A 14,873-nucleotide genomic window follows, 5' to 3' on the forward strand; every position below is an offset into this window, starting at 1 on the left:
CTGTGGTTAAGATTCAACAATTTATTAAAAGGTTATACGTTTTAGGAAAAAAGAAACAAACCAAGACATGATTACAATCTCTAACAATATTTAGTTAAAGAAAAGTCACACATTAAAGCATCTGATTTAATTTAAACCTTTTATCATTCATGAGTTGATTCCTGTTGGTTAATCTTTAATCTGATGCAATGATGGTATTTTGTCTTTAAGATGCACAACTTTGTAAGTTTTGGGCTTTGAAATTATTTCACTTTATGCTTTTAGTTTCTTCTACAAATTAAAATTAAGATATTTCCAGCTTTAAATTTGCAGCCAAATGCTTCTAATCCTTCAGATCTGCATCGATTAACCAAAAACAGAAACCAGCTCCATGTTATCTGAGAGAAGATTTGACTAAAATAAAAACCCGCCACCTGTTTTTCTCTACGTGTTTCACATCTCTGAAATCAGACAGCATAAAGGTTTCCTATGTGAAGTCTTAGACGCATAAAGCAAAAAGAAGAAGATGGCCTAGGAGGAAGAAGGGGGAGTAGGAAATGCTCCGGCTGTTGTCAGTAGCTCCAGGGGTCAGCAGAGACATGTCTTCCAGGAAGGGCTGAAAACGATTCAGTTTGTCAAAGATCATCATGGGCTGAGCTGGGCTGGAGTTGTTTCCAAGTGATAACACGGCTGTCTGGAACCACGTATCGTTTTCCCTGCACATGAGTGGGCCACCATAGTCACCCTGAAAGAGAGGGAAAACTTATGATCTTTTAGGTTCAAATTAAAAGCAACCAGACTTTCTGGGGTAGATTGCATACTCTGGCTTTTCCATTTCAGAAAGCTCAGTAGCTGTTACCCTGAGTCAAATTATGACAACAAATTACTCTGTGAAACAACCATGCTCAGTAGCAGGAGCTAACCTTGACGTTTTCCTACTTTTACCTAAGATACCTGTCCGTTGTGGTGAAGAGAGAGCTGAGCCAAAAGGCGAAGCTCTCGATTTACCAGTCGATCTACGTTCCTACCCTCATCTATGGTCACGAGCTTTGGGTCGTGACCGAAAGAACGAGATCCCGGATACAAGCGGCTGAAATGAGTTTTCTCCGTAGTGTGTCTGGGCTCTCCCTTAGAGATAGGGTGAGGAGCTCAGTCATCCGGGGAGGACTCAGAGTAGAGCCGCTGCTCCTCCACGTCCAGAGGAGCCAGTTGAGGTGGCTCGGGCATCTGGTCAGGATGCCTCCTGGACGCCTCCCTGGTGAGGTGTTCTGGGCACGTCCCACCGGGAGGAGACCCAGGGGAAGACCCAGGACACGCTGGAGGGACTATGTCTCTAGGCTGGGAACGCCTTGGGATTCCCCTGGAGGAGCTGGCCCAAGTGGCCGGGGAGAGGGACATCTGGGCCTCCCTACTGAAGCTGCTACCCCCGCGACCCGACCCCGGATAAGCAGAAGAAGATGATGGATGGATGGATGGATAGATGGAAGATATTTAGGAAAGGAAAGGGGTAGGTTCATATAACTATTTACTTCTGCCCTTTTCAAACAAATTGAGAGAAAATGTCTCACGGTGTATGATTGTTAAAGTTGATATGTTTGAAATAAATCACCAAACAAACAAAAACAGTGTTGGAAAACTAATTTAGAAAATCAAAATAACCCACGGTTAACAAACATGGCCGTGTACCTGCTCCATTGTAAATAATTCGGTGCACATGATGTCAGTTGATGATCCATTCCCACAATCTAACACTGTCGTCTGGAACTGGTACAGAGGTTGCTCTGCTAAAGTTGGGGCGAAATAAGAAAGCTGTAATTTCTGGTAAATTTACCTGATTTGCATTGATCGTCATGATTAATCATTGTACAAATATTAACATTACTGTCTTACCTCCTCCTCTTCCAGAGCTCCAGCCGGCAGCCCAACATTCTGATCCTACTGAGAATGTTCCTCTGTTGCTTAAGCAGATGGGCTGGATGTGGTCGTTCATGGATGGGTGGGGGTGACAGCTTAAGCACTGCGATGTTGTTTCCTGTCAGGCTGCTCATATCGATATTTACTACATCAAACAACGCCTCAAATGGATTAGAGCCGTTCTGTGTTAGACAACCCAACTTGACTGTCCACTCAGACAAATTAAGGGAGCTGAGGAATAAAAGATGGACTGAATTAGGTCTGATATTTACACATTATACCAGTTTAAAGAAGCTGTAATCATCTGGATTTAGCTTCTCTCTAATCATTTTATGATTGACATGAACTTTGCTGCTGTGCATTCATCTCTCAGCTTCAGCTCACCTTGAGAAGCAGCTGGCGTCTGTCAGCACATAGTTCTCAGACACCAGCGTTCCTCCACACACATGCTCGTCGTTCTTCTGCACACTCGCCATCCATGGCCACTCACCAGCTGACGCCACTGAAGATCCATTAAAAATACGAGAACCTAGTGGAGCATGTCCGCAAACTACAGGTGGAGAAAAAGGACACAGGCTATAAGCTACAAGCTATAAACATCTTTCACGAAACCATCTGTGCAACTTAATTTGCACAAACATCATTCAGAACCTTTTCTGAATACTAGGGTTTCCAAAGATTTTGTTAAAATGTTGTGTTAATTTGTGAAAAATAACGGTCCAGCCGTCTGGGATCTTTCTGATGTGCTTATTGGGTAATACAAGCGTTTACATTAGTTGTTATCAGGGGAAATGATGGCTCCGCAAAGAATAGCAACCTCTGGATAATGCTCCATGGTGCTTTTTGTGTTTTGGATTTTAAACTCTGTTCATACCAGAGAAGAGCAGATAAACATCTGACATTTGTTGTGTAATATTATTATAAATTATAATTGGATATTATATGTGAAGAGTTAAGGGGCACAATATTAAATAAATACACATATTATGAAATAAATAAACAATGCTTCCTATTTTAGTAACTATTACAATTTTATTTTCGTATTTTTATTTATGAGAATTGATTCAGGCACGCTTACAGTTTTTTTTCTTAATTTAATACACTACTTTGTGTTGTAACACGTGATTAATCATCACATTTTCAAAAACCAAGACAAAAAGACAAGCAATATCACTTTTGGCAAGATAAAAATTAATTAGCAACTCTAAATCTATCCATCCATCATCTTCCTCTTATCCGGGGTCGGGTCGCGGGGGTAGCAGCTTCAGTAGGGAGGCCCAGACGTCCCTCTCCCCGGCCACTTGGGCCAGCTCCTCCAGGGGAATCCTAAGGCGTTCCCAGCAGGGAGACATAGTCCCTCCAGCGTGTCCTGGGTCTCCCTCTGAGTCTCCTCCCGGTGGGACGTGCCCGGAACACCTCACCAGGGAGGCGTCCAGGAGGCATCCTGACCAGATGCCCGAGCCACCTCAACTGGCTCCTCTGGACGTGGAGGAGCAGCGGCTCTACTCTGAGTCCTCCCCGGATGACTGAGCTCCTCACCCTATCTCTAAGGGAGAGCCCAGACACACTACGGAGAAAACTCATTTCAGCCGCTTGTATCCGGGATCTCGTTCTTTCGGTCACGACCCAAAGCTCGTGACCATAGATGAGGGTAGGAACGTAGATCGACCGGTAAATCGAGAGCTTCGCCTTTTGGCTCAGCTCTCCCTTTACCACAACGGATTGGTACAAAAACTCTAAATATGTTTGTAAATACAAACAAACTTTATGAAATAATTTGTTAATTTGAATACTTCCGAATCAGAATCAGAATCAAGTTTAATTGCCAAGTAGATTTGCACTTACAAGGAATTTGACTTGGTGTTGATGGTGCAGACAAAAATAAAAATACAATAAAATAAAATAAAATTGAATAAAATGGATATACAGTATATACAGAAGCTACATACACCCAGTAAACTGTGCGTTGATGTAACGCAGAAGCTTGTAAGTCCTGAAAGGGGGAGAGAGACAGTGTCCAGTGTCACAGGCGGCTCTTGGCCTTGTTGATAAGGCTAAACTGTTCTTGTGGCGTGAGGTTGTGGTCCTGATGGACCGCAGCCTCCTGCCAAGGCAAGGCAAGGCAAATTTATTTATATAGCACAATTCAGTACAAGACAATACAAAGTGCTTTACATGATTAAGATATACCAAAATAATAAAATGTAGATAGAAAATAGAATAAAAGCAAGTAGGGATAGAATGTAGTAACAAAAAAGAACATTAAAAACAGTAAAACTGTTTAACTAGAACAGTCAAAGGCAATTTTAAACAGATGTGTTTTTAATCTTGATTTAAAAGAACTCAGGCTTTCCGCACTTTTACAGTTTTCTGGAAGTTTGTTCCAGATAATTGGAGCATAGGAACTAAATGCTGCTTCTCCATGTCTGGTTCTGGTTCTAGGTATGTGGAGTAGACTGGAGCCAGAAGACCTGAGTGGTCTGGAGGGTTGATACACTGATAACAAGTCTGTGATGTATTTAGGTGCTAAGCCATTTAAGGATTTATAGACTAACAGAAGTATTTTAAAGTCTATTCTCTGAGATACAGGGAGCCAGTGTAAGGACTTTAGAACTGGTGTGATGTGCTCTACTTTCTTAGTCTTAGTGAGGACGCGGGCAGCAGCGTTCTGGATCAGCTGCAGCTGTCTGATCCACTTTTTAGGAAGTCCTGTGAAAACACCGTTGCAGTAATCAATTCTACTAAATATAAACGCATGAATTAGTTTTTCCAGATCCTGCTGAGACATCAGTCCTTTAATCCTAGAAATGTTCTTCAGGTGATAGAAAGCCGACCTTGTAACTGTCTTTAGATGCTTTTGGAGGTTCATGTCTGAGTCCATCACTACTCCCAGATTTCGGGCCTGATTGGTGGTTTTTAGCTGAAGCGACTGAAGCTGTGTGTTAACTTTTGATCTTTCCTCTATTGGTCCAAATATTATTACTTCAGTTTTGTTTTTATTCAATTGGAGAAAATTTTGACACATCCAGGCATTGATTTCTTCTAGGCATTTACTCAGTGCCTGAATTGCTTCATAGTCACCTGGTGACATGGTGATGTAGAGCTGTGTGTCGTCTGCATAGTTATGGTAGCTGATGTTGTTATTTTTTATTATCTGGGCTAGAGGGAGCATGTAGATATTGAACAGGAGGGGACCCAGGATGGACCCTTGGGGAACCCCACATGTGATTTTTGTCATCTCTGATGTAAAGTTACCTACTGACACAAAAAAGTCCCTGTCCTTTAAGTAGGATTTAAACCAGTTGAGAGCTGTACCAGAGAGGCCGACCCAGTTCTCCAGGCGCTCTAACAGAATGGAGTGATCGACAGTATCAAATGCTGCACTGAGGTCCAATAGAACCAGCTCTGTGGTTCTTCCACAGTCTGTATTTATATGGATGTCATTAAACACCTTGATAAGGGCGGTCTCTGTACTGTGGTGAGCACGGAAGCCTGACTGGAAAACGTCAAAGTGGCTGGTCGTTGTTAAGAAGGTGTTTAATTGTTGAAATACAACTTTTTCAATGATCTTACTGATAAAGGGGAGGTTTAAGATGGGCCTGTAGTTCTGGAGTAGAAGTTTGTCTAAATTGTTCTTTTTCAGCAGTGGTTTGATAATTGCTGTTTTTAGGGACTGGGGGAAAAAACCTGACAGAAGGGACGCGTTTATTATCTGAGTCAAATCAGACGCTATGAAAGGTAAAACTTTTTTAAAGAAAGCTGCGGGGAGAACATCAAGGCAGCTTGAGGAGGAACTTAACTGCTGAATTATCTGCTCTAAGCTTTTGGAGTTTATTTGGCTGAATTGGGACATTTGGTGAAAATCAATTCTGGTAGGAGACAACGTTGGTACTGAACTTAGTATGGATGTACAAACAGATCCTCTAATCTTTTGGATTTTTTCAGTAAAGAAGTTTGCAAATTCATTGCAGGCCCTGGTGGAGTGGAGTTCTGAAGCCACGGACACAGGAGGATTTGTTAACCTGTCGACTGTGGAAAATAAGACACGAGCATTATTAATGTTTTTCTTAATGATCTCAGAGAAGAAAGATTCTCTTGCATTTTTCAATTGTAAGTTATATCTGTTAAGTCTCTCTTTATAGATGTCATAGTGAACCTGGAGTCTATTCTTTCTCCACCTGCGTTCAGCTTTTCGACATTCCCTTTTTTCACTTCTAACTGCTGGAGCATTTCTCCAAGGAGATTTTTTCTTCCCGGAAACAACTTTCACTTTAACTGGAGCAATGCAGTTAATGATGTCTGAGACTTTAGACTGAAAGTTATCTACTAGCAATTCTACTGAGTTGCAGCCCAAGGTTGAAGTAGCAAAGTAAGCTTGAATAAAAGTTTCAGTGGCATTGTCCTTAAAGGTGCGTTTTCTTACGATGTCCCTTTGGCTAAATGAGTCACTGGTAATGATACATTCAAAGGTAACGGAGAAGTGATCGGATAAGGCAACATCCGTTACATTGACCTGTGAAATGTTTAGACCTTTAGTGATGATTAAGTCTAAAATATGCCCCTGCTTGTGTGTTGGCTGTTTAACATTCTGAGTTAAAACAAAGTTTCTAAGTGTGTCACACAGTTCTTTTGCACTTCTGTCTTCAGGGTTGTCAACGTGAAAGTTGAAGTCTCCCACAATAATTAAACAGTCATAATCAACACATATCACAGACAAGAGGTCACTAAAATCCTTAAAAAAGTTTGATGTGGACTTAGGAGGCCTGTAAACATTCAGAAATATAGTTTGTACCGGGCTCTTTACCTTGAGAGCCAAATGTTCAAAAGAGTAAAATTTTCCCAAAAACCCCTTTTTACACTTTAGTGAATCATTAAACAATGTTGCTACTCCTCCACCTTTCCTTTGCTGTCTGCTCTCACAAAGGAAATTGTAGTTTGGAGGTGTTGACTCCAGCAGAATGGCTGCTTCATTAGATTCATGTAACCATGTTTCTGTTAAAAACATAACATCAAGATTGTTGTCAATAATAAAGTCATTAATTAAAAGGGATTTTCCTGACAGAGATCTAATGTTTAATAAACCTAGTTTATATGATTTGGTGGTTGATGATGTCTCTGTGGCAGGTTGCATCTGACAGTTAATGACTTTCAAGTATTTGTTCCTGTTTATCCTTTTGTTTTTCTTTTTTCTGCCACGAATCATCACAGATATTCCGTAATTCCCGGGAAAAGACCCAAGCTGATTCTCGAAACTGTCTGATAAACGTGTCTGATAAACGTGCAGCGAGGGCCCGCTGTGTATCACCGCGAAGTAATCTGAAGGTCTTGAGGACAGGCATGTTCCGTGATACGTAGAGGAGGATCTGGGGCTCTGCGGCCTTTGGAAGGTGCTGGTTTAGTCACAGAGCTGTGGCTATATGGAGAGGATGTCATCTGTAGGCCAATCTTAAATACTTTGTTCATGTTGGGAGAAAATTCCAGAAAAGGAACCTCTGGGCTTTGTGGAGAGGAAGGCGAGGCGGGTGTAGTCCGGACTGGTGTTCGTGACGATGGATTTTCTTGATCCTCTCGTTGTCCTGCTGAGATCTGGGATGGATCCTCCTGTAGCTCTGACGAAGCCTCTTTCTGTGTCATCTTTCTGGCCATGTTTATCTTGGCTTGTTCGGGCTGCACTGGGCTTATCATTTGTTTTGGCACTGGATGTACTTTGTTTTGGGACAAAGCTGATGGCGTATGGTTCACAGAATTGAAGATGTTTGAAATCAGCCGTTTTGCACCTGACCTATTTAGAGAGAAGCCATCTCTGTTGAACAGATGTCTTCTTTCCCAGAAGATGTTAAAGTTGTCTATGAAAGTTACAGTTGTTTGTTTGCATGTTTTTTCCAGCCATTTGTTTAACATCAGAATTCTGGAAAAAATCTCATCTCCACAGTAAACGGGCGAGTGAGGGCCGCTAAGAAACACCTTGACATTAAGGCCATGAACTAAGTTCAACAAACGAATGTAATCCTCTTTCAATACTTCTGATTTTCTTATCCGGGTGATGTCGCCCAGGGCTTCAGCTTGTATTATGAGTTTTTCCAAGGTCGGGCGTTCTTTCAAGATCCTCTGAAGGTTGTCTGATATTTCAGACACCAGGCCAAAGTTCGAAGGGTTATAAATCAACACCTCTGTGTTTTTCTTGTTACAGAAATGTTTAATCCCCCTTACAGATCCATTGCATAATATCAGGGTCCTTGGCCCTGTGGCATGTCTTTTCTGTGATGTCTTAGAACGAAAATCGTTGACATACCTCTGATTGTTGTCGTGATCCTCCCTGGTCACATTTTGGAGCGGAGCGAATCTGTTTCGTAATGGAATTCCTGCATTTCCAGCAGGTTTACTCCTATCATTTGTTTTGAGAACAGCCCGTTGTTGTTTCATATGTCTTGGGACATCTCTCTGTAGTCTCGGCCAGTTTTCTTTGTCTGGGTGCGGGGTTCGTTTATCCTTTGGTCTTGCACCCAGAGTGGTCCAGGGATTCTCATTTTCCTCCGGGGACTGTTTGTTCGCCGAGTCGCTGGGCTGGTGGTCACCATTCAGAATCACAGGCAGGGTTGTTTCATTTCCATGTGTGGCGTTTACATCATAATTCACTTCGAGTCGACAGATTTTCAGTTCCATAACAGCTATCTTCTGTAAAAGCTTGTCAAAGTCCATTGTGGTGAAGGTAGGCATCCTTTAAATCGGGTGGTTCTCCTTCATATCCGCTTCATGTTGAAGTCTTTCCATAAGAGCATTTTTCCTGAGAACTGCCTCCTCTGGGCTGTTGTAAAGAGGCATCTTGTGTGGATTAGCTGAAAACTAAAAGAGTCCACACGGGGAAAAAAATCAAAATCAAAAATAAATCACAGAAATTAAATAAAATAACTAAATCCAACTTTCTGTAATTTTGGTTAAGAGATAAAAAGGAGATAAAAAGGGGAGGAAAATGCAAGCAAGCAGGGAGCAGAGAAAAGAGCGTCCGAGTAGGCAGAGAGGCGGAGAGCAAAAAAAAAAAACAAAAAAAAAAACAGATTGAAGTGTCTGAAATAGTCTGTGACTGGGGTGCGAGGGATCAGCCATAATCTTCCCTGCACGCCTCAGAGTCCTGGAGGCGTACAGGTCCTGGAATGACGGAAGATTGCAGCCAACCACCTTCTCTGCAGACCGGATGACACGCTGCAGTCTGCTCTGGTCCTTAGCGGTGGCACCAGCGTACCAGATGGTGATGGAGGAGGTGAGGATGGGCTCAATGATGGAGGAGTAGAAGTGCACCATCATTGTCCTTGGCAGGTTGCATTTCTTCAGCTGCCTTCTTCAGGAAGTATGTCCTCTGCTGGGCTTTCTTGGTGAGGGAGTTGATGTTCAGCTCCTACTTTAGGTCCTGGGAGATGATAGTTCCCAGGAAGCAGAAAGACTCCAGTGTCGATGGTGGAGTCACAGAGGGGGATGTTACTCTAATACTAAATGATTTAGTATTAGAGTAACTATATATATATATATATATATATATATATATATATATATATATATATATATATATATATATATTAGGGCTGGGCAACGATTAAAATATTTAATCGCGATTAATCGCATAATTTGCCTGATTAATCATGATTAATCGCATTGTATTTACAAACTCCAAGAATGAATTCAAAAGTAGTGTAAAGAGCACTTTTATTTTAATGTTCTGCTGCCATATGAACAAAAGTGTTGTAACATTTGTAGCACTTATCAGTAACACATATTTATTGTAAAGCTCAACTTAAACATGTAAAACAAAAAATAGCAATAATAATAAATTAAAGCTTATTGCCACTGACAGGGAATTCTCTTTATGGGGAAAAAAATCTACCAAAAACAGACAATTTCTGAGGTAACAGCAGGGAGCAGCATTACCATTTTATGTTCAATACCAAAGTTTAACTTGGCAGTGGTTACAACTAACTTGTTTCTGTCATATTCGTTGCTGGAAGAACTTTAAACTGAAATGCTTGCTAACTCGATATGCTTGCGTTGCTTGCGTTTATTTGACGTTGACACGCGGTTTTTTGTTGTTGCTTTCTCGCGTGCATATCCACCTTATTTTTGACGGAAACATGGAGGCAGCGAGTTGACGTTTGTTTGGGCGAGACTTCCGCCCGCTCACTTCCTGTGAGTGTTTAGCTATCTGAGAAGCGGCTCATGCGGCTACTTCGTCTCAAATTACTTGTCATTATGACTTCGAGGAAGACCGGGATCATTTGTGTGGTTAGAGGTTGTCATAGTAACGGGTGTAAAAGAAAGGTTTACGTGGAGCAGGAGTGTTTTAATCATCGACCGTGTACAAAAGCTGTGGATACGAGGCGCCCTACTTCATTCACCCTCAGCCGAAGAATGAGGAATCCCTTCGCCTGTGGTTAAAAGCTTAAAATCTGAAGAAACCACCGAAGCGACCGTATGTTTTTTTCATTTTGTGGACAAAAGACCAACATAAGACCACACGACGCCAGAAAAGTGTCTGGGCTGCGAAGTTCCATAAAAAAACAAAACCAGGAGACGTCAAGAGGATAGGAGACAGGTAAGCTAATGTTTTGATATCCTCTCATAACATCAGTTAAATCCCAAACATTACAAAATTAACTGACCAGCAATCTAATCACAACGAGCCAACGGCCAGTATGTTTCTGAATCAGATAATTCATCAGCCTACCTTCCATAAGTCGCCGCTGCATGACTGAAGGCTTTCCCTGGAGCCGCAGCACCAGAGCGCTCTGAGGTCTCGTAGAGCCGATTGATGCAGTCAGAATCCAGCAGCGTGAACGTCGGACTAGTTTTAGCTTGAACGGACATCAGCCTCCATGAATACCAGGTCATCCATGTTGATATTTATTAACACCGATCCAACTCTTTCACTGCGGAGGTTCGCTTCGGTAAAGTCGCACAGCAGAGCCGTCCGCACCAAGTAACGACACAAAACAGGTTAAAATGTCCTGGTACGTTATATGAGGCACTTCTTTGTATCATCCACTCACTCATGAATAGTTTAAAGCTGTGGCCCTGACCTGCCACTTCGATTGCTCTGCAAGTTTTGACACTGTTGCCGTGACAGTTGATCATTTCAGTCAAACTAATGTTATTTGGCCGAGGGAAGCGCTGAAACGGAAGTGCGGCACACACAAACGGAAGTTGGACAGACCTTCACAAAATAAAAGCATGTGAGCAACATGCGTTAACGCGCGTTAAAGAAAATATCGCCGTTAATAGTCTAATGAGTTAACGCGAAATTAACGCGTTAACTTGCCCAGCCCTAATTATATATATATATATATATATATATATATATATATATATATATATATAGTTGCTCTAATACTAAATCATTTTCACACAAATGTTTTCTGAAAAATTACTTCTGCCTGTATTTTTATGGTCAGAATGTCAGTTTTGGGACCCCCATCTGTCCTGGGCCTGGGACAATTGACCCGTTTGTCCCCCCTTGTCAGCGGGTGTGTCTGCAGGTATCATTTAGTTAAGAAAATCAGGACTCTCTGCTATTAGATGCTTTACCTATACCACAAGGTTAACTTAACCTGCTTAACTACTGAACCAGCTTCTTATCCTGTTGGTGGTGACGAACAAGCCCAGGCAAGTCCCGACTTTGTCGCAGTCAATCAGTAGGTGGGGTCAAAACACTCGCGTGCGTGAGTCTCTCTCTCTCTTATTGTAACGAGTAACTAAAACAAACATTGAAAATGTATTGGAGTAAAAGTATGCAAGTAAGTTCAGAAGTATAGTGAAGTAAAAGTAAAAGTTATCAAAAAAGTTTATACTCAAGGAAAGTACTCCAAAATATACTTAAGTACAGTAGTGAAGTATTTTTACTTTGTTGCTATAATGTTATCGAGTTATGCTAAACAAGTAAAGAACTCTAAACATACAGCTGGAACAGGACTGATGAAGGAAGGCTTTCCTCCCTGGCAGTGAGCTCCACTGAGACTGAGAGACTTTTAAAACTGAAGAAGATAAAGAGAACTTTTACTGGAAAATGATGATATTTTTGTTCAGAAAGAGCGCCGCATGGACTTCATTTATAAGTAGAGGTAAGACAGCGATAATTATTCATGTTTTGTTTTTGTAATGAAATGTGTGTAATGTGGGTTATAGTTTTTGAATGTGTTACAAATGCAGAAATCCATCATAACTCATAAACTCTTACCAATCAAATGACAAATATTTTTTGTCTGTCAAGATCCTCTGAGTTGTGGACTTGTTTCAGTTAATTAGTTGATTTACCTCACCTGCTGTTAATGATCCCCAGCCTGTATTTAAGTTCTCTCTGTTTGTTTCCCCGTTGTCGGGTCATTCTGTGTTCCTTCTGCATGCTCCTGTGTTCTCCCGTCGCTGCTCCTGCCTGAGTTTTTGTAAGTTTAGCTTTCATTAAAATTCTCCTTTGTTTTCACCACCATCCTGCCTCTGCCTCGTTGCCGCCCAGGTCCACGCCACCACCACATCATGACATTGTCATTTTGTTTTTCATCAAATAATCAATATTTTTTGCATGTCTCTTGGTGAATTCATTTGATACAATCAGTCTCCTTCAGCACTTTGCAATGAGTCTACTCTGTAGAGTGTATATATTTGTAAATCTGACTCTGATGACGTCAGTGCCTCACCAGCTATAAACTCTACCACACGTTACTGGTGTGAACGCTCATCTGCCTCGACCCACTGGGGGTTAGAGAAGACAGAGCAGAGTGGCGTCTCTGGCAAATGTTAAGTAGGGCACAAAAACTCAATACCTATTAACAGCAACTAATTTTTTTGTAATGTATTCAACCTGACTTTGATCAAATATAAATGAAACAGATACATTAGCATAAACCAACACACTAGAAATCCATTTTATTTACATTTTTATACATACAATTACAAATAAATGGACTGAACTTATACAGCGCTTTTGCAGTCATGCTGACCACCCAAAACACTGTACACTAAAGCCACATTCACCCAGTTGCTTTCACTAGCACACACACATTTATACACCGAGATGCAGCAAGTGCCTTGCCCAGGGGCACATCGACATATGGCAAGGGGAAGTTGGCATCAAACCCACAACTTTCTGATTGCAAGACGACTACTCAACCCATCAAGCCACAGTCACCACATAAAGGCTCACTAATAATGTTAATTTATTGAACAGAAAAGATTCACGTCAGCTCTTCAATGAGCTAATAAGGACAACCAACACTTAATGGTCGCACACTATCCGACAGAACGTAAGGCAAGGCAAGGCAAATTTATTTATATAGCACAATTCAGTACAAAGACAATGCAAAGTGCTTTACATGATTAAAATATAGCAAAATAAAACAGAATAAGAGCAAGTAGGAATAAAATATAGAGAGAAAATAGAACAAAAAAGTGGTGATTCAGTTAACTAGGACAGTTGAAGGCAATTTTAAACAAATGTGTTTTTAATCTTGATTTAAAAGAACTCAGGCTTTCCGCACTTTTACAGTTTTCTGGAAGTTTGTTCCAGATAATTGGAGCATAGGAACTAAATGCTGTTTCTCCGTGTTTAGTTCTGGTTCTAGGTATGCAGAGTAGGCTGGAGCCTGAAGACCTTAATGGTCTGGATGGTTTATACGCTGATAACAAGTCTGTGATGTATTTAGGAGCTAAGCCATTTAAGGATTTATAGACTAACAGAAGTATTTTAAAGTCTATTCTCTGAGATATAGGGAGCCAGTGTAAGGACTTTAGAACTGGGGTTATGTGCTCTACTTTCTTAGTCTTAGTGAGGACGCGGGCAGCAGCGTTCTGGATCAGCTGCAGCTGTCTGATCCACTTTTTAGGCAGACCTGTAAAAACACCGTTGCAGTAATCAATTCTACTAAAAATAAACGCATGGATTAGTTTTTCTAGATCCTGCTGAGACATCAGTCCTTTAATCCTAGAAATGTTCTTCAAGTGATAGAAAGCCGACCTTGTAACTGTCTTTAGATGCTTTTGAAGGTTCAGGTCTGAGTCCATCACTACACCCAGGTTGCGGGCCTGATTAGTGGTTTTTAGCTGAAGCGACTGAAGCTGTGTGCTAACTTTTGATCTCTCCTCTATTGGTCCAAATATTATTACTTCAGTTTTGTTTTTATTCAATTGGAGAAAATTTTGGCACATCCACGTATTGATTTCTTCTAGGCATTTACTCAGTGCCTGAACTGGTTCAGAGTCACCTGGTGACATGGTGATGTAGAGCTGTGTGTCGTCTGCATAGTTATGGTAGCTGATGTTGTTATTTTTTATTATCTGAGCTAGAGGGAGCATGTAGATATTGAATAGGAGGGGACCCAGGATGGACCCTTGGGGAACCCCAAATGGGATTTTTGTCATCTCTGATGTAAAGTTACCTACTGATACAAAAAAGTCCCTGTCCTTTAAGTAGGATTTAAACCAGTTAAGAGCTGTACCAGAGAGGCCGACCCAGTTCTCCAGGCGTTCTAACAGAATGGAGTGATCGACAGTATCAAATGCTGCACTAAGGTCCAATAGTACCAGCACGGTGGTTCTTCCACAGTCTGTATTTATATGGATGTCATTAAACACCTTGATAAGGGCGGTCTCTGTACTGTGGTGAGCACGGAAACCTGACTGGAAAACGTCAAATCGGCTGGTCGTTGTTAAGAAGGTGTTTAATTGTTGAAATACAGCTTTTTCAATAATCTTACTGATAAAGGGGAGGTTTGAGATGGGCCTGTAGTTCTGGAGTAGAAGTTTGTCTAAATTATTCTTTTTCAGCAGTGGTTTGATAATTGCTGTTTTTAGGGACTGGGGGAAAACACCTGACAGGAGGGACGTGTTTATTATCTGAGTCAAATCAGACATTATGACAGGTAAAACATTTTTAAAGAAAGCTGTGGGGAGAACATCAAGACAGCATGAAGAGGAACTTAGCTGCTGAATGATCTGCTCTAAGC

At 41.3% G+C, this 14,873-nt stretch overlaps 1 protein-coding gene across 1 annotated transcript in view; it reads right to left on the minus strand.

The window, feature by feature from the left end:
* Positions 1 to 14,873, minus strand: part of LOC105923620 (transmembrane protease serine 9) — a 283,180-nt gene that overhangs the window by 93,805 nt on the left and 174,502 nt on the right. The window contains exon 9 of the mRNA XM_036148753.1: positions 1,666 to 1,760. Within this exon, the coding sequence (XP_036004646.1) occupies positions 1,666 to 1,760 (95 nt within the window). The remainder of the gene's footprint in view (positions 1 to 1,665; positions 1,761 to 14,873) is intronic.

The sequence above is a fragment of the Fundulus heteroclitus genome, chromosome 16 (genome assembly GCF_011125445.2).
Source record: "Fundulus heteroclitus isolate FHET01 chromosome 16, MU-UCD_Fhet_4.1, whole genome shotgun sequence".
Taxonomy (NCBI): Eukaryota; Metazoa; Chordata; class Actinopteri; order Cyprinodontiformes; family Fundulidae; genus Fundulus; species Fundulus heteroclitus.